General features: G+C 49.0%; 3 protein-coding genes and 1 long non-coding RNA gene across 4 annotated transcripts; 2 read left to right on the forward strand and 2 right to left on the reverse strand.

Moving 5' to 3' along the window:
• The first annotated feature begins 207 nt into the window (after positions 1–207).
• Positions 208–5,891, forward strand: LOC147190609 (uncharacterized). Its single transcript, XR_015103781.1, has 3 exons — positions 208–432; positions 1,118–1,305; positions 4,860–5,891. It is a non-coding gene; the product is annotated as an uncharacterized LOC147190609 (long non-coding RNA).
• On the reverse strand, positions 1,507–5,116 carry c18h6orf136 (chromosome 18 C6orf136 homolog). Its single transcript, XM_086137190.1, has 6 exons — positions 4,966–5,116; positions 3,963–4,622; positions 3,576–3,664; positions 3,304–3,504; positions 2,913–2,982; positions 1,507–2,555 (listed from the first exon to the last, which is right to left on the reverse strand). Exons 1-6 carry the CDS (start codon positions 5,062–5,064, stop codon positions 2,412–2,414), a joined length of 1,263 nt encoding a protein of 420 aa, XP_085993316.1. The 5' UTR covers positions 5,065–5,116; the 3' UTR covers positions 1,507–2,411.
• A 1,473-nt stretch (positions 5,892–7,364) lies between the features above and the next one.
• On the forward strand, positions 7,365–15,819 carry abcf1 (ATP-binding cassette, sub-family F (GCN20), member 1). Its single transcript, XM_086137154.1, has 25 exons — positions 7,365–7,512; positions 8,441–8,487; positions 8,592–8,663; positions 8,955–9,081; positions 9,157–9,191; positions 9,266–9,355; positions 9,727–9,777; positions 9,869–9,943; positions 10,013–10,117; positions 10,647–10,769; positions 10,895–10,995; positions 11,529–11,614; positions 11,701–11,840; positions 11,968–12,116; positions 12,201–12,284; positions 12,527–12,651; positions 12,833–12,945; positions 13,051–13,225; positions 13,543–13,617; positions 13,768–13,838; positions 13,921–13,953; positions 14,176–14,344; positions 14,634–14,698; positions 14,793–14,865; positions 15,459–15,819. The coding sequence occupies exons 1-25, from the start codon at positions 7,452–7,454 to the stop codon at positions 15,623–15,625; spliced, it is 2,412 nt and encodes an 803-aa protein (XP_085993280.1). The 5' UTR covers positions 7,365–7,451; the 3' UTR covers positions 15,626–15,819.
• On the reverse strand, positions 15,806–18,379 carry mrps18b (mitochondrial ribosomal protein S18B). The gene is made up of 7 exons (XM_086137215.1): positions 17,874–18,379; positions 17,313–17,475; positions 17,131–17,228; positions 16,989–17,057; positions 16,712–16,778; positions 16,575–16,634; positions 15,806–16,119 (listed from the first exon to the last, which is right to left on the reverse strand). The coding sequence occupies exons 1-7, from the start codon at positions 17,952–17,954 to the stop codon at positions 15,914–15,916; spliced, it is 744 nt and encodes a 247-aa protein (XP_085993341.1). The 5' UTR covers positions 17,955–18,379; the 3' UTR covers positions 15,806–15,913.
• Between the last annotated feature and the right edge of the window lie 222 nt (positions 18,380–18,601).

Below are 18,601 nucleotides of genomic sequence, written 5' to 3' on the forward strand. Positions count from 1 at the left end.
AGCGAATTTTCTGTGCAACCACTTTATCTTCCATATTGTAAATGGAAGATTAAAATAATATTGTTGTTGTTTTTTTAGTACATCCGAAGTCAACATCAAGTGGCATTTGAACACTTCGATACAAAGAGAACAAGAATAATTGACGACGGGAACGAAAAGACGCTCAGGCATGAAACGGACGCCTGCGAATGACGACGTCAGCGGGGTCCTTTGACGCGGGCGCGTTCTTTTTCGAACGAGCTTCTCCCTCCCAATTGGACTTGACGGCGTGTGCCGATTATCGGATGTGTCGCTTTAGAGCTCAAACGCCGTTCGTTGATTTTTGATCGAAAACGATTTGGAGCAAACGTGTCGTTCGTTATCTTGCTCGTTCCCGGCGGCTGGGATCCGCTTCACGTCAGCGTGCTCCAACGGGCTAACACCAATACCAAGGTTCGCATGTTGGACACTACACGCCGTTCTGGATGCTTTTATTTCTTTACTATACTGTATGTATGAAATATAGTTGCGACTACTGGCGCTGCTTTCCCAATGCCCTTGTTTTAAGTTAGTATCACTAAAATTCCACGCAGTAATATACAATACACAGCGCTTCACAAAACAGTTAACAGAAAGTCAAATAATAAACGCAACACATAACATAAAAACACGGACTGTCGTGCAATCTTAACCACTTTTCCCATGGCTGTCACATCAGGCAATTCGGTGCGATACAGTGCAACATGCTATATACTATAACTGTACTTACAGTGTACATTATGCTTACCGCTTCATTTACCTCTCATGAAGCATCACTTGCAATGTAAATGGACCCGAGTCAATATAAATTACGATGCTGAACTTGCCCTGACAATCAAACTTCTACTGAACCCAATGAATTAATGTATTCTACTAACCTTTATGAATACATCACATTCATCGGTCCTCCAAGATTTTTTTTCCCCTCCTAGAACCATATTGGGCTAAGTGTGTGTGTGTGTGAAGTGTCTGATACTTGATCGAAACAGTGTTCAATACACATTAGGCAATAATATGGGTACGAACAGCACTTTGTAGACAGCGGTGGTGCTTTGAAAGGGCTCTCAACATAGCAGAAACATCTCTATTCACTTCCCAGGTTTGCCCCCGGAGTTCCTGCAAGCCATTGTGCAGCAGATATCCGACCAAGGAGCGACCCTGGCAGCTGCGGCGGCCTCGTCCGATCACCCGATAACACACGGCGGTGTCTGCTCCTGGATCTGCGGCCCTCATTGAAGGGACCGCTTCCACTTAAGCCACAGCTGCCAGGAGCAGGATGTCGAGAAGGTACAGCCGTTTGTACTGTAGTCGGGACCATCTGCAAAATAGCTTGGAAAATCGGCCGATTTGTATACAGCGAGGGTTGTTTTAAAGTGCTCTATAAATGCAGTTGAGTTGAGTTGATTTCTCCGCTGGGGGAAGAGAGAACAACGGTTTCGGTGGAACAAAATTCTTTTTGAAAACAGAGTAGGCGATGAGGAATCAAGCTGCTTCTTTCAACAGTTCTTTATTTGTCACATGAGGTTGAGTCCAATCACTTCATTTGAGAAGGATGTTTACATATGGAAGCAGATCGAGAACCATGCTGCTCAAACAATAATATTAATAATAATAAACCCACGTGAACAATTATGTCGGGAAGAAATTTCTATGTTTGTACCTGGGCGCTGATGCTGCTTGAATCTCTTCATTACGCACATCAGCCAACGTACGTACGTCATACGTACATACAAAATAGAAACGACTTTGCGACTGTTCGTCCGGTTGGCATTCTTGGCAAATTGATTGAATAGCGACGAGAAGCACTGTGGCCGGATCAAAGTCTGCCGTGACTCTATTTCTGTCCTGGGAAAGATCATGCAAACCAAACTAGAACAGATTAAGCCCTGCATTGGTGGACAGTTCAAATATTTTCCGCATTAAATAAATCCAGGCTGACGCGACAACACCTTGGAGTGCACAAAGACTTAGTAGTATAGCTAAGTCCAGATGAACATTTCACCCGACTTAACGGCGAGCGAGTTATTTATTTCTTTATTTTCAGTCATTGCTGTCGTATTGCACACCAACAGCTTTTGCACATCCGAGCGGACAATGAAAATAACGAACTCGATGGAGCATTTTAGCCATGACAATATTTGCGCTGATGATGATGACGACGACGACCAACATCGCTGAGATTCAATTCAGATCATGATCTTGGGAGGGTAATCGTAAGCGTTCCTTGCCCCTGGCGAGGCCATGTTGTCTTTCAACAAAGACGGCGACAACGCTCGGTTTGGAGTAAACGGAGTAAGCGCCGAGTTGACCTAAACTTAGGGTGCCGCCATTGTTACCACTTGATCCCAGCGGGCGCTCCTTTGCCGACAGCGCAGCCCAGATTTGGCCGTTGGTCATTCTCGCCCCTGCCGCGGCGAGGTTAAGAGCAGGGGTAGCAGATTGAGAGCGGGTCGGTTCTCCTGCACCCCCAGAGCCACTAAAGCGCCGGCCAGGAGGGACGTGACCCCGGGAAGGGCTGGGGGCTGAGCCGGCATCACCTGCACAGAGATAAACGGGGGCGGGAGTTGAGCGTGACGTCGTGCCCGCCGCAGAAATAGCTTCAATCTAACCAACATTGAACAAACAAATCTCAACCCAGGAAAATCGAACTTGGCCTTTGAATGAGTGGTCAAAAGCAGCTCGTGGCCGAGACAAGACTCAAGTTGGAAAAATGCAACCTTTGCAACAGGAGAGTCTTTTTGGGTTAAAAAAAATAAATTAAAAATATCGATATATATTTCTATTTCTATCACACACATACTTTGAAAGGTGGGTGGACGCATTTAGGCTAAGCGCTGTAACGTCTGCATGAAACCAGCATGCCGCACACACACGACACACAGCGGCCTTGTTACCTTTTCAACTTTATGACAGTGGATGAGTCCGTCGTGTCCGACGTAGAACGTGGAGAAAGCATCGTAGCACCTGGAACAGATGCCGTTCATTCACAGTCACACACAGCGCTTGTTCTTTCCCACTGAATAAATGCCACGCTTGGAAAATCAATGAAGCATCGCGTTTGTTGCCGCTGATCATAATTTCAACCTCAATCAAAACTAATCCGAATGATGAGCTTTCCCAGAATGGCCCCGCCCCTCCCCGCTTTTCCGTCAATTGGCTTTTCGCCGCCATCGCTTTGCGGACGACGCCGGGCTCGACCTTTCCTGAAAACCAAACTGCTCATTTCCTTTTCGCTCATCGGAATTAAACGGGGATGGGAAAATCGGGGGCCGGATGCACGGTTACCTGTACAGGGGCGACTTGTCTTTGCGGTAGAAGCGCAGCATCAGCGTAAGGAAGGGAAGGCCCCTGAGCCTCCAGCGAGCCTTAATGCTCCCGTCTTCCATGTGCTTGGTCAGTTTGAGCACCTCCAGCTGGGCGTCGGCGAAATAAAAGAGACACACCAGGCGCCAGAGCGAGAGGGTGAGCTGGTACGCCGCACGTCCTCTGCGGGTTGAATGACACCGAGTCAGACACCGAGTCAGCCGAATGGCTCGACGGTCCGGGAGCGCGGCTACCTGGTCTTGCTGTCCAGAAGTCCGTTGATGAACTCGATATCACTGGAGTACATGGTGTAGTCGTGATTCTTACGGAAGAAATTTGGAAGCTGCAAAGCATCATTTGGAATTAGGAAGGAAAACAAAACGGCATCGATGACACAACTTCGCCAACTGCGCTCGTTTTCCTGATGACCTCCGCGTGGGCAGTTGCGGGCCGTTGAAAAAAAAAAAAAATAATTTAACTCCCGTGTCACTGAATGACGTTCGAGATTACTTGATGGTCAAAATAATGTCGTTGACTGGTGACCTGATTTGAAAGCGCAACTTCACATACCCAAGCTCGGGTGTGAGGAACTAAGTGGTTGCGTTTGCGATTTTCGTCTGCTCGAGACGCAGTGTGCATACCTCATGCCGGAGTCTTTCGTATGCCAAGGCCAGCTTTTGCTCTCCTTCGCCGTCTCCTTCACGGCGCGACGCCTCGGTTCTTGCACGCCGGCTACACAGAGAGGCGGCGCGCGGCGAGGCCGAGGCCTCCTCCGCCTTGTTTCTCTGCGGTCCGACCTCCCGCCTCGAGTTCAGCCCGCCTCGGGCCATCGCTTCCGTTCCTGGGGAACGGAAGCAGTAAAAGCGAGAGCCGTACGCGAAAGGCGCGGGGCAACTCTCCGCTTCAAACAGGCTTCGAAAACACCCGTGCTGCTGTCGCTTCTGCGGCCGGCCGCCGCTTCTCCCGACGTCGATGTCATCCTCTCGGCTGCCGTCCACCGTGGTCAACAGGAACGGCAACTCTGAGCATTTGCGCTTCCCCGGAACAAGTAACTCTGCTACTTTGGTCTGAGCCGAGAGCGGGGTCTCCGCCGTGGCGCGCGCGCCGCTCGACTCCTTTGGCCGCACCGGTGCGCACGGGTTGGGCGAGTCATCCCAGTCCTCCTCGTGGCAAGCGTGATGGAAAGGCCGCGACGGAACCGCTGGCTTGGCCGTCCGACGTCTCAGACCAGTGGGCGGCGCCGGGGTCGTCGTCGCGCCGCCGGGCGGCCGCGCGGAGCAGATCCACCGCAAGTCGGCCGGCTGAAAGAGAAGCCCACTCAATTTATCTCCAGAATGGTGACATCATCCCTGCCTTCGCAATTGCCAGGCCGACTGAGAGCGCTTGATAAGAACGTTAAAAAGATGCGAGGTGGCGGCCATTTACAAAGCAGCAGGAGAGCTAGAGAAGTCGATTCGGGACGGCTTTCACACGATGGAACACTTAACTGATCAAGTATGTTTGCCGTCAAAGAAAGTGTGTGTCCGTTGAATTTGCAGACGACGGGAACGTCGTGGCGCACGGTCAGGACGCTACCGCCGCCGCCTCAACGGGAGCCGCGGAAAAGCCCGCCGATGAAGTCGCGCCTGGGAGCGAGCCAGTCACCTGAGCGAGACTCCCGATGTGCTTGGCGATGGGCTGCCTTCCGCCGCGGATGCGGGCGCAGGCCGCCCACAAGGCGACCCGCCCCCTGCTTCCAGCCATTCGCCTCAGGGGCCCACGCCACCGCAGTCAGTAGGTCGCCATCGCGCGCGGCAAAGTCGCATCGATGATCCCCTCCGATTGTGTTTTTCTGCGCCGAGCCAGGATAGAACCTCCCCCCTTGAGTGAGACACAAGGAGAGAGAAAGCGAGCAAGGAGTTGAAAGACCAAGCGCAGCCTGGACTTGACCGCATGCATGAAAGCGACCCCTTCGCCTTCCATTTTTCTGTCGACGGCCCTCCGACGAAAAGGTTTGGACACCCCTGGGTTAAGGCATCCTTTCACAATGTATTTTTGGGGGAGCTCCACAACCTAGTCTGTCTGTATTTGTCCATCAAATGAGAACTAATGATGTTGATCATCAGCTATTGTTTTTTTTTTTGCCCATTTAAGCTTAGCATTTTAGAAAAATAGGAACATTAGACCACCCTCAAATGTCATTGCAGACATGATGGATTCCCACGTCTTACTAAACAGACACTATTTCCACGGCATGCAAGTTGATTCCTTGACAGACTGGATCATTTTGCTCTGTGATTTGAATTCTTCCTCAAGTTGGAACGGTGGCAGAAATTTTAGGTCATAGCGATTGTGCAACAGGGACTCTTTCGCTGCATAAAATGCTGGGTAAATCTTTGGGCTTAGCAAATTTCGCATCCTTGACATTTTAAAGGCTCTCCTAGCCCCTTACCTGCCTCATGCAGCCCACAAGCTTTTCATGAGAACCCCTCGAAGAAGCTGAAGTGTAATTAACCCTTTGGGAACAAACGACTAGATTTGTATTCCAAGTATGGGAGTGAAGACGTGAGAATAAACAAAGGATAAATAAATGTTCTTTTTTTGCATGTACTCGGATAAGCTTCTTAGAAGTCGTTATTTTTGGGTGAAGGGCATGTCCTACTTTCCTGACAAAGCATGCTTTCAATATCCGCCACAGAAAAATAGTTCCTTTTGTTGATTCTAGTTTCATCACATTACAATGATGCCGTGTAAATATGACAATAATTTGAGATCATCGCGTTGACTGACAATAGGAGTACATGCGATCATGACACGGCATTATGGCGTGAAAAAATAACGGTATCCTTATAACATACGTCAATTGCAATATTAAAACACACGTATGCACACAACACAATGGTCAAAATCAAATATTGGGGTCATAGCAGACATTAACTGCAAATGCACGTTATTTTCCCGGAACCATCAATCGGCCTTTACGCCAAATGAGTCGCTTCCTCAATTTCCTCCACAGGAGCTCTTCACCGGCATCATCGGCACGACTTGGAATTTGCCGGTTGGCTAGCGCGAACGGGCTAAGTGCTATGCTAACTAGCAGCCAGCTAGTCCGGGACAGACAAACGTCCCTGTCACGTAAGCGTCATCTGACGAGATCATCTGCTCAGACATCGGCCACGGGTCTACTCGCCACGTGTGTGCACTATTCACATTTGCAATCACCCGAAATGTGAGCTCGTGCGCTTCATGACTGCTCAACTTACTCAAGTGTCACCCAGTCTTGTGTGCCCTTGCCTTGGCCAAGCACGCCTCTTACACACAGGAAGGCGTCACGCTGCCTTCGGTGACCGTCGGGAAATTGCTCGATTGTCGTTGCGCATTCCCAGCACTATGTCTCTTTGTTGCACAAACTGGCAAAGGTCCTAGAATGTGCGCGTCGGGTGGCGTAAGGTTGTGTTTTGAAGATGTCCGGCTACGATTTGCTTCAAATTGGCTCTCATGTCTTTGACGTCAACGCAACGCGCCGTCCCGAGTCTTTCTAAGCGGCGGGCGGTGTGTTTCGGGATCTCGGAAATAAGGCGACTCAGTGCGCCGGCCGACTTCGCTCCCAAAAAGAATCCACCGCATCAAAACCAACACACAACGTGACTGAGAATCCAGAAGACACGCTCTTGCTCAACAGACGCCGTCGCGATGACGAAAACTCCCGATGGTTCATGAATATCGCGTCGATTCAACCATTACAATTAACTAAGCAGTGTTGTGAACTTAATTCTACTGCAAGTCCCCGACTTTTTTAAATGCGATGTGATTTGCCGTTTCAATCAGATGGTATTGCAATGCCCTTCAATGCGGAAAGAAGGATGCACGCAGTCGCTGATGCAATCTGTGTTTTTTTAATAAACAAAAAGCAATAACACACATTCATAGGAGGAGTTGCTGTTAGCCACAACTCACGCCCATGCGCACCACACTCAGACTAACTACCGGAGCCAATACACTCCAGTCGAGCAGGGGGCAGTAATGCACCATCACAGTCGAAGAAGAAAAAAGTGTCTCCCTCACCCTGCTGGGCCGCGTCACATTTCTTGGGCTCTTGATACCGGCGTGAAGTAGGACACTTGAATCCAACTGTTCAATTACGGAACGAAATGCCTAAGAAAGGGAAAGAAGAACCAGTGTGGGTAGGTGATGAAGATCCCCCGACAACAGGTCAGTTGAAGCGGTCTCATTAGGGTGGCTCAGTCGCCGCCACGCTAGCAGCCGGTGGCTGTAGCGCCAGCCATCCAATAACGACTCAAACGTCAAATAACTTGTTCGTGTGAAGAGTAGTTTCTATCAGAGCGCAAATGGGGCTCTTTCGAAGCTCAGCTCAACCTACCTCGCATTATTAATGAATCGTTAGCTTTGGAACTAGCTTCGAATGCCTCTATTGAGCTGGCGGAGGTGTTCGTGGAACAGTATGCCTTGGCTTGGACGTCGCGTTAAAGGGACCTGAGCGGGAAATGATGCAATGCTGTGATCCGCATGGCCAAAGAGGGTCGCGGGAAATGGAGACCGTCGTGCAATAAAAACAAAATCGGGTCCTTTACCGCATTCAAGTACAGACTCTGAAATGTACCCAAGTCCAAAACTATTACCGGTAACGTACAGTCCATTCGATACAATGTCATTTTGTTTTGGGTACGTCTCTTTTCTTCAGTGCAGAGAAAACAGTTGCCAAGTAGAAGACGATCGAGCAAGTGTTGGCTCCAGTTCTTGTCATCCAAAGAACTTGTTAACGAGAACTACCAAAACTATACCTTACCTGAATCTTTTTTCATTTTTCAGATTAGACAAGACAATTCATACGTAACAAATAATTCTTGTAGCCAAAACACGGGCTAAATTAGAATATCATTGAAAGTCGTGTACAGTCACTGTATGTGAAGTGAAATAGTTGATGATTTGTCTCATTTTGATGCAAAAATGCACACGACAATTGTCCTGGAGAATACATTTGGACTAGCTAGCTAGGCTAGCTATTGCTGTACCTCTATAGGAATTGAGACACTCAGTTTGTTGTAAATTTCCTCATACGCTGTCCTAATTTCTGACAAGTATTCTACATTTTGAGATCCAATATGCTTTCACCCCGCAGAAAAAGCTGTGAAAAAGGGGAAGAAAGATAAAAAGGGGAAAAAAAGTGTGAGTACTTGTCAAAGTGTCAATCTCCCTGTTTCAAGTTGCATGGCTGACATTTGCCACGCTTTGGACTTACTTGATTTGCTGTAAATGGTGTTTTCCTCCAGTTTTTTGAGGAAATCCAGACAGAGGACATGCCTGAAAAGGAAACTGAGTGTCCTGTGAAGGATACCAAACAGGTGATCTACACTCAGAGTCGCGTTTGGTTGTTGTTGACATTTTATTTTAGTACACGGTCCATTCATTCCATTGACCCGCTTTCTGAAACAAAAACGTGGAAGAGAATTTCTTTCTTTTTTTTTTCTTTTTACCTTCAATTCAAATAGACCTTTTGTAGCCCACGTTGGACATTTCATTTTGGTGCCTGCCCAGTACACATGCCAATTACACATCCTCTGGTCAGTGCGTCTAAAGGCGTTCACTACTTCCGCAGCCATCTGCAATTAGTGTTCTCGCCGATGTCCTTTCAGCCTCATAAAAAGAAAAAGGACCGCCGCAAAGGAAAAGGTGCAGATGCGGACAACGACAGTGACGAAGATGTCATGCTGAAGCTGAAAAAGCTCTCGGTACAAGCTAGTGATGAGGAAGACGAGCGCGGTAGGAAAGCCTGGCGCCCAAGTTGTTCTCTCAGTTTTAGTCACCGCACTTCAAGTGTCTTTTTCCTCCCCGCAGTTGTGGCCCCCAAGAAAGGAAACAAGGAGAACAAGGTTTGCCATCGTCTGTTCCCACCGCCGTCGCCAACGCCTCTTCATCTGTGTCAAGAGTTTGTGTCCTCCTTCAGGGTGCGAACATTTTCGCAGCTCTCAGCCAGGGAATGAGTGATGAGGAAGACAGCTGTGATTTGGATGAGGAAGTCGAACCGGTAAAAAAGGTATCGTCTTGCTCCTCTAAAGCAGTGACAATCATTGCAATAAATCAGTAACAACGATGGTAGAAAGCACCAAACAGTTAAACCAAGATCAAATCAGAGTCAGCTTTTGAAGCTGGACCCCCCCCCCCCCCCCAAAAAAAAAAAGAACACGGCGTATATAAAATGCTGCAAATAAGTGGATTCAAAATGTGTGCCAGTTGGCACTGACAGATTTAAAATGGATGATATCTTGTAAATATTTGACAGAAATATATTTCACGGTTGTTTTCGGAGCCTAACTCTCCAATTTGTACGTCTTACATCCAGCAGGCTGAGAAGGGCGAGAGATATCCCTGTTAATTTTATTTTTATGTTGGCTTTTTCCCTTATAGATGCCAGAGAATGATGAGGATGAGAAGACGCAGGACAAAATGAAAGCGATTGTATGTCATCTCCTTTGATCTGTCCTCCCCCATTCATTTGTATGGATTCTTCTTTATTTCCCAACGATGCTAATTTCAACCATGCCCACAGAAAAAGACAGCCGCTGAGGAATCGCGCCACAAAGACGACGAGGGAGACAAGAGCGACGCCGACGATATGATGATGGTTTGTCTGTGCCGAAGGTGCTTTTGGCTCTTTGCGCGTTTTCAACGTTTGCCGTCTCTGTCCGAGCAGAGTGCTGAAGATGTCATCGCAGAGCAGGCCAAACCGCAACAAGGCGACAACGACGACCCCTTTTTGAACCTGAGCAAGAAGGAGAAAAAGAAGAAGAAAAAAATGGTGAGTTAACCTCCGATGCGTGGAAACGTCGAGTCGCACGGTACCGGTCCGGGGTAGCCAAACGTTTTGGTTGTAGGCTCGCGTTCACAGAATTGCAAGGATGCGAGGGCCGCTTTCAAATTCTTCCACTTGCATTCATGAAACGCGCCAAAATCGGTCCAGCAATCAGTGATACCTTGCCAACGTTTTGGAGTTGCTTTGGAAACGTGGCGCATAGCGGCTTCCTGCTAACGGTGACGAGGCAAATTGTTTAGGATTTTTCAAGATGCAGCTTAGGAACTAAATGCGCAGTGTGGGATTCCGCTCCCTCCGTTTGCTGAGCGACGCTACCGATGGACTCGGTACGTGCTCGTCCATACGGGGGAACCGGTTGGTTGCGTCCCCCGAGGTCCGTTGTGACGAGGTTCCACTGCAGTTCGTTTGTATCTCGGCAGATCTAGAAAAGCTGTTGCGAACGTGAAAGCAATTTATGAGTCGTCCAGCGTCCTTTCTCCCTCTGTGTTCAATTGTGTCGCGTCGATGTTTCCAGATGGAGTATGAGCGTCAGGTGGCAAGCCTCCGGGCCCAGAATGACTTGGAGGGAGATTTCTCCATTTCCCAAGCCGAAATGTCCTCCAGACAGGCCATGCTCGAGAACGCTTCTGATATCAAGGTTACTCTCCTCTTGATGAATGCTGAAACGATTCGCTTTCTGAAATTGGAATGAGCTTGTGCTAGATTTGCCCTGAAATTGAATTTCTTACCTCATTCCGAGTCCTTTTCTGTGTTTCTGCGAAGCTGGAAAGGTTCAGCATTTCTGCCCACGGCAAAGAGCTTTTTGTCAACGCCGACCTCCTTATCGTGGCAGGAAGAAGATATGGTTTGGTTGGACCAAATGGGTAAATATAAAAGTTGGTGTTATTCAAGCGTGACGATCTAGGGGGAAGGGTTGGGGGTTTTATTTGGGGGAGGGGGTGGGGGGTGACGAGGAAAAACTCTGACCTGGCTGAGAGTTTCGGCTGTGGCTTCGGCCTTCATCAATACTTCCCGGTGAGGTGTCGGGTGGGGAAAGCTTCCGAATCGGGCTCTATCAGGTGAGTAGTCGTGAGTTGTGGCTTTGGTTTGGTGTCAGGTACATGCGCATCTTCTCGGGGAGGGGGGAAAATTGGAGCAATTGTGTCATTTCGGGAGGGTGCGTCTCACTGGCAGCCGTTCGCGTGCATCGCTCACCAAGGAATCGTTGTGATTTTGTAAAAGTGCGGTAGAAATGGACCACCTAGCATAACCGTGGCAAGATAGCGTGAAAGACCGAAACAAGCCGTAGCCCATCCGCGTCGAGCCGCGAGCATCGGTGGGCTTTGGTCTTTGGCATTCCTCTGCACTGCGTCACCTTGGTGTAGTCATTAAACGAGTTTCCGCGGTTTTCTTCCAGCAAAGGGAAGACCACATTACTGAAGCACATAGCCAACAGAGCTCTGAGCATTCCGCCCAACATCGACGTGCTGCTTTGTGAGCAAGGTGAGAACGTTGTCGGCGCGGCTCTTTTTTGACCGGCCGCTCAACTCCACCATTGGCACGGCGCTCACCTGTACCCGCGCACTCAGAGGTGGTGGCTGACGACACGCCGGCAGTTCAGGCGGTGCTGAAGGCCGACACTCGCCGCCTGAAGCTGCTGCAGGAGGAGAAGCAGCTTCAGGCTCGTCTGGAGACGGGAGAGGACAGCGTGGCGGACAGACTAGACAAGGTGCGACAGTTGTACCGCCATTTCAAATCCGGCTCAACGTCGGCGGCCGGCCAGGCCCGCGCACGGCCGCGGGTAGGCGCGCGTCCCCGTCAGCTCGGACTCATCTGGCCGTTTCCTCTTCCGTCAGGTTTATGAAGAGCTGAGGGCGATCGGAGCTGCGGCAGCCGAGGCCAAGGCGAGACGAATATTGGCTGGCCTGTCATTTACCCCCGAGATGCAGAACCGAGCCACCAAAAGGTTCTCGGGTGGTTGGAGGATGAGAGTTTCGCTCGCCAGGTAGACCTGACCTCACTTGCTGAGAACTGATCAGCGGTTACCCAGTCGCCGGTCGTTCCTCGTTGACGCCCGCCACACCCGCAGGGCTCTGTTCATGGAACCCACCTTGCTGATGCTTGACGAACCCACCAACCACCTGGACCTGAATGCTGTCATCTGGCTCAACAAGTAAGATGAACAAACGGATCTTTGGACAGTTGGCACAAATGAAAACGGAGTGCGTCCATGGATTTTTATTTTATTTTTTTTTTCATGGAGGGCGGGCCCACAAATGGGCCCCCGGGGCCATAGTTTGTCAAGCCCAGAGTGAGCCATTTTCTGGTCCTTTTGACCAACGCCCCCCCCCCCCCCCCCCCTCCCTTCTCAGCTGCCAAAGATCTCTGCTCATACCCGTCTTTGATCCCTTCCAGCTACCTTCAAGGCTGGAAGAAGACTCTGCTGGTCGTTTCCCACGACCAGAGTTTCCTTGACGACGTGTGTACCGACATCATGCACTTAGACAACCAGAAACTCTACTATTACAGAGGCAACTACTGTAAGTGTCTGGACTGCAGCATATCACTTGAAACGCGCATGGTAGGATCCTGTCTTGAACGTTGCCTGATGGGAAGCGACCCGGGCAGAAGCCAACCGAGAGTCTGAATGGCTGAGAGACGGACTTGAATCGGGCCGGCGCCGGGCCGAATGAGACACGCAGCTCCGCTTTCTTTTCGTAGTGACCTTCAAAAAAATGTACGTCCAGAAGCAAAAGGAGCTCCAGAAACAGTACGACAAGCAGGAGAAGAAACTGAAGGACCTGAAGGCCGGTGGCAAGTCCACCAAACAGGCCGTGAGTTTGGGCTGCCCGCCTCACCGCGTCCTTCGGTTTAGAATTATGGGGAGTGGGGGAGCACTCGGTATGACTTTTACGTGTCTGTTGGACTGCGGCTTTCAGGAGAAGCAGACGAAAGAAGCGCTGACGAGAAAACAACAGAAAGGCAAGAAGAAGGGAGGGCAGGAGGAGGAGAGCCAAGAGAGCACGGAGCTGCTCAAGAGGCCCAAAGAGTACACTGTCAAATTCACCTTTCCGAACCCTCCTCCTCTTTCGCCACCCATTCTGGGCCTGCACAGTAAGAGGGCCGTCCTTGCGCTGCGTTTCACACATTGGGGGGGGGGCATACAATAGAGGGGGGGGGGGGGATCTCAAAACAGCAAACGGTTATCGTTTGGATGAGATGGCGACATAGGGGCATACAATAGAGGGGGGGGGGGATCCCAAAACAGCAAACGGTTATCGTTTGGATGAGATGGCGACATACATTTTGGGAAATGCTGGAGTGGGATGTAGAAGATAAAATACGCAACGCTTCCCGGGGGCGGGAGCTCAACTACAATCCTCCACATTTGCTTCATCTTTGTTTGTTTGTTTGTTTGTTTTAAATTCCAGGTGTTGATTTCTGCTACGGGGGTCAGAAGCCACTCTTCAAGAATGTGGACTTTGGAATTGACTTGGAATCCAGAAGTAAGATTGCAACAACCGCTTGATAGTGACGCCGATGTTAAAAATGGAGCCAAAAAAGAAAAAAAAACCAAGTTGCAATGTCAGATATTTTTTCTCCATTTCACTGCTCCTCTTCTTTCTGACCACATCTTTACCCCCTCCCCCATCCAGTTTGCATCGTTGGCCCGAATGGTGTTGGCAAGAGTACGTTGCTGTTGCTGCTCAACGGGAAACTCCATCCTGTATGTGTGTCCACTTTGTTGACGTTCAATACGGTCATAATTGCTGTCTCCAACATGAGTGACACTTTGTTGTCTTTTACAGACCAAAGGCGAGATGAGGAAGAATCATCGATTGGTAAGTCAATTTTACATTGCTGCTACTTTTGTTCAATCCAGGCTTTGGCCGGGGGTCATGCTAATATAGCTACGTGGACAATTCAACCGGGGGGACGTTTGGGGGGGGGGGTGAACTAGATGCAGGTGGGATATGCATTAATATTGTAGGGCAAAAAACACTTGAGTGCGCCTTCAAACGCGGTCTTTGCAATTTTACAGTGCGCGTGTTGCTTGCTTGCAGAAAATCGGCTTTTTCAACCAGCAGTATGCCGATCAGTTGAACATGGAGGAGAACCCCACCGAGTACCTGATGAGGAACTTCAACCTCCCCTACCAGGACGGCAGGAAGTGTCTGGGGCGTTTTGGCCTGGAGAGCCACGCACACACCATTCAGATCTCCAAGCTGTCCGGTATGAACGTGCAGAAGCGCGTGCCCCTGACACTTGGAATTGAACTCTAATCGCATTGGCCTTCAGTCGGGGTGCAGGTTGTGCCCCGAGTGCACATTCTTGGCGTTTATACTCGCTTACTCGTTTTTTGGGAGGGGGTTTCAGAAGGCTGGAATAGCATGTGTGGACGAATCTCCATCACGTGGCCAAACAAAAAAAAAAAATGCATCTCTGGTATTGTGGAGGCGGGCCGTAGTTTGCGAGACCGCGCAAGAGCTCTGATGGTTTGTTGTTTCTGTTTTCCCAATAGGCGGTCAAAAAGCAAGAGTTGTGTTTGCTGAACTTTCCTGCCGCCAGCCGGATGTACTCATTTTGGTAAGATGGGCCGATTTCAGCCGTGCACTGAGGCGCCTTTTCCGATCGCTTCTCGTGTCGCCAAATGAAACGTTTTGCCTCTCTGCCCCTTCAGGATGAACCCACGAACAATCTGGATATCGAGTCCATTGACGCATTGTCCGAAGCCATCAATGAATACAAAGGAGGTAGGTGGAACATGGGGGGGGGGGGGGGGGGCATAGAGTCCAACCTGGTGACGACATCACAGATTTGCACGATATTTTGTCACCCCTCTGGGTGATTTGTCGTAGGATTTTTTTACTTTCTGCGGTCCTGACTATCCGGTGCGGTCGGATTTTGTCCTTTTTGGTGGCGGTCCCGAGCAGGACCGGTTCCATGAAATGTAGATTCAGGGTTCAAACGAGGCGAGCACATGGTCAATTATCTGCAGTTTTCCTTGCGAGTGTTGAGTGTGAGCATAGTCCACTGTCGATCTTTTGTCTGGTTCCCCCTGTGGTTTTTGGCAGCCGTTTGCTTTTGGATGAAAAGGCGTGTTGATCTTGCTCCCGTTTTAGTCCGGAGGGGCGCGCACCAAATTGTGTCATCTCGTTCAACGGTTGCCTGAAAGCACATCGGCAACCGCCGCTTTGTTTTTCCGCTTGGGTCGAGTGACCACCGTCAGCGCGAATGAAACAATGGAGAGACGCGTGCCAGTCTGCTACCTCAAGGCTCCACAGTAAGAACAGGAGCGGTGCCGTTTGCTAACCATCGGCATGTTTCCTCCATGTCCTGCACACAGCTGTGATCATAGTGAGTCACGATGCCCGGCTCATCACGGAAACTCAGTGCCAGCTGTGGGTGGTGGAGGATTGCTCGGTCAACCAGATCGACGGCGACTTCGACGAATACAAGCGGGAAGTTCTGGAGTCCCTCGGCGAGACCGTGGTCAATAAGGTGAACCCATGATTCTGCGGAGCGGTGGTGGGAGGAACATGTTGCGACGCCAAAATCCCGCCGGACTGGTTTTGTAGCTTTTTTTTTTTTTCCTGGACTGTATTCTGTCTGCATAATGACCAGGTCATCCAATTGTATCAATCCAGCCGCTGAAACACTTTATAATGTTGTTAAGAAAGCGATAAGATAAAGTCATTTTCCACCTCTGTTTTATTGTGTTCTATTCACATCTATGATTACAATGTCATGGATTCACATGATGATTTGACTATATCGCCAACGGAGCATGTAGAAATGGCATCACACCCCTGGCTTTAGATAAGCCTTATAAGTCTTCCTGACTTTGGCGACTTCGTTCTGATCCGGCGTTATTTCTCCGTACCATTTGTACCAGTCGTCGCCCGACTTCAAAGGCGGCGCGGGCGGTGTGAAGCCCACGGCGTGGTGGCAATTGGAGTAATCTTCACCTGCAAAGTCCACATAGGGAATCCGAAAGGGAAGAAGGCCTGAAATGACAAAGGTTCTCCTGATGAGCCTTGAGCTGCAGTTCTTTGTTTCAACACGAGGCTGAGTCCCGCCGCCATTGGTTGCACGCGGCGACCAACGTGGACTCGACAGGTTTACGGCATTGGTGTGCAACTCGGGTCCTGGAAGGCCGCTTTCCTGCATGGTTTGCAAAACAGCTGATTCAAATGATCAGACCATCAGCAAGCTCTGCGGAAGCCTGATTTTTCAACCTGTTCATTTGAAGCGGGTATGTTGCAACAGGGAAAGTTGGAAACATGCGGGACGGGGGCCCTCCAAGCTGTTTGGAGATTTAAAAAAAAAACCAATAAGTGCAGACTTTGATTTGAAAATTGCATTTCAATTTGAATTTGATTGATTGCCCAGCCCCTAATTCCTCTTCCAATCCTTTTTTGAAGTGCTTGTGTGTGTGTGTTTTGTACATTACACGCAGTACCATGATCTCGGGCTGCGTTGATTGCTTCAGTCAGCTTCTTGTGCTGTTTCATACACAGCCCTTGGCAAATGACAAAAGTGAGCCAATTGAGGAGCTTCATTCCCAAGGAGAATTTATAGCATGCCGCCGCGCCTTACCAGTTTGAGTGGGATCATACACCATCCCAGTGTGGGCGCTGACGAACTGCTGCAACAGCTTCACATTCTGTGAAAAATGAAAACGGAAGTCTGAATTTTGCTTGGAAACAGCTCGAGTCCAACTGGGCTGCGATATTACAAGAGCAAATCCGTCGTGAGATAAAAACCGCAGTAGAATGAGACTCCTACGCAGGGAGCATGATTGGATTTTAGCCATGGCCGAGCTCGCTCAAGTAATGTTGTTGCATTCATCAGCACGAATAAAGACCCGACCCACCTGATGATGAATCACGACGTTTGAATCTCTGCATATTGGACAGGGGTTTCCACATATCTTGTCTCCTCTCTAAACCAACAATTTTGAGACTTACATGCACCGAAAATGACATCTTTCAGAATCAAGTGAAGAAACACTTTACAATACAGGTCCTGCGAGTCTTCTGAGGGGGGATGCCTCCTTTGTGGTTCCTCCTGTAACCTGCCCACACTGGATTGGCTCCATACCTCTCAATATACTCTGTCGAGGAGATTTGAGTCACTGGTAAATCAGAACAGATGTCTGAGCAAGAGAAAGCTTCCCCTTCGTGAATATGCAAGATACCTTCACTCTCCAGGTAATCCCATGGCCTGTCTTTGTAGCGAGAGAGTGCCTCGGTTTCCTGGCTCGCAGCAGCAACATCATCCTGGAGTGTCGCTGCTTGGCAGAAGGAGTGGCTTGGGGGTGCAAAGGGCCCAAGAGATGGACGACACCTTGCAGATGTCCCCTGTAAAACAAAGTGCAATTAATGATTGATTGAACACATGAGCAAATAACACACGGGATAAACAAAGGTGGGTGAAAGGTTAAAATCGAGTTGTTTTTTTTAATGGCAGCTCATTGGATGGTTTGAACACAAATTACATGTTGTTCCAAACAGCTGTGCGTCGTGAGGTGGTTAACTTTACATGCCGATAGAAACAAAGACACTCCATCAATTAATCCCTATATTTTGAGGACACAGAACATATAATGACAATATTTGTCATTATATATGATTTTTTTATATATGGCCGGCCGGCTACTGATTAGCATCGCTAAACAATTAAAACTTCTCATTCGAGGAAAAAAAAAAAACGGTCACAATACCTGCTACTGAAGAGCATATGCACCGTAACATATTACCTGACATTGTCGCAATGGATATAAATTTGAAGGAGAGATGCGAAACACTGCTCTGACAACGACTTGGAAAGAGGCAGCCATTTTTCCTCACGGGTGAAAGGTCGGAGTACTTCGGCTTCTTCCTGAACGGTGGTTTGCAAATGTCTGATCGCACATTACCGCCACCCGTTGATCTGTTTTGATGACTGCATCCACGTAGATTCTAAGTACCTTCTTTTGGTATATTGTAGTTCAGGGGTCACCAACCCTTTTGAGAGTGAGAGCTACTTCATATTTCTTTGTTTCCCGGTTATTGCTTTGATGTCAAGCTACCGTCCAGCACTTTTCGGGGCTGCAATCTCGACTCTACTCCTTTCTTCCTCCTTTTTACGACATGATCTTATTCCTTTCCTTTGATCTGATCAACTATCCTCCCCCAAGGTCCTATTCCCCCCACTTTCCATTTTTGCTTTGCTTCATCGATATCACAAATCACCACTGCATTATACTTGTCAGCGTTCATAACTTGCGTCCTCCGTCAAATCTTCTGACAGCGATGACGTCATAGTTTGAGGGGAAAACGTTGTCATATGGAAAAAGATTTATTACGCCCAGAAACGTGCTTTAAAAATGTTTGCATTTTTGTTTAAAACATATTCATATATTCAGTATTTTCACCGTGACTGTTTTTGAATATGCCCCCGTGCATATAGCGTGTTATGTATAAAGCAGTCGCCATTTTGAAGCCA

Source organism: Hippocampus guttulatus, chromosome 18, assembly GCF_054856545.1.
Source record: "Hippocampus guttulatus isolate MCC_2025c chromosome 18, RoL_Hgut_1.0, whole genome shotgun sequence".
NCBI lineage: Eukaryota > Metazoa > Chordata > Actinopteri > Syngnathiformes > Syngnathidae > Hippocampus > Hippocampus guttulatus.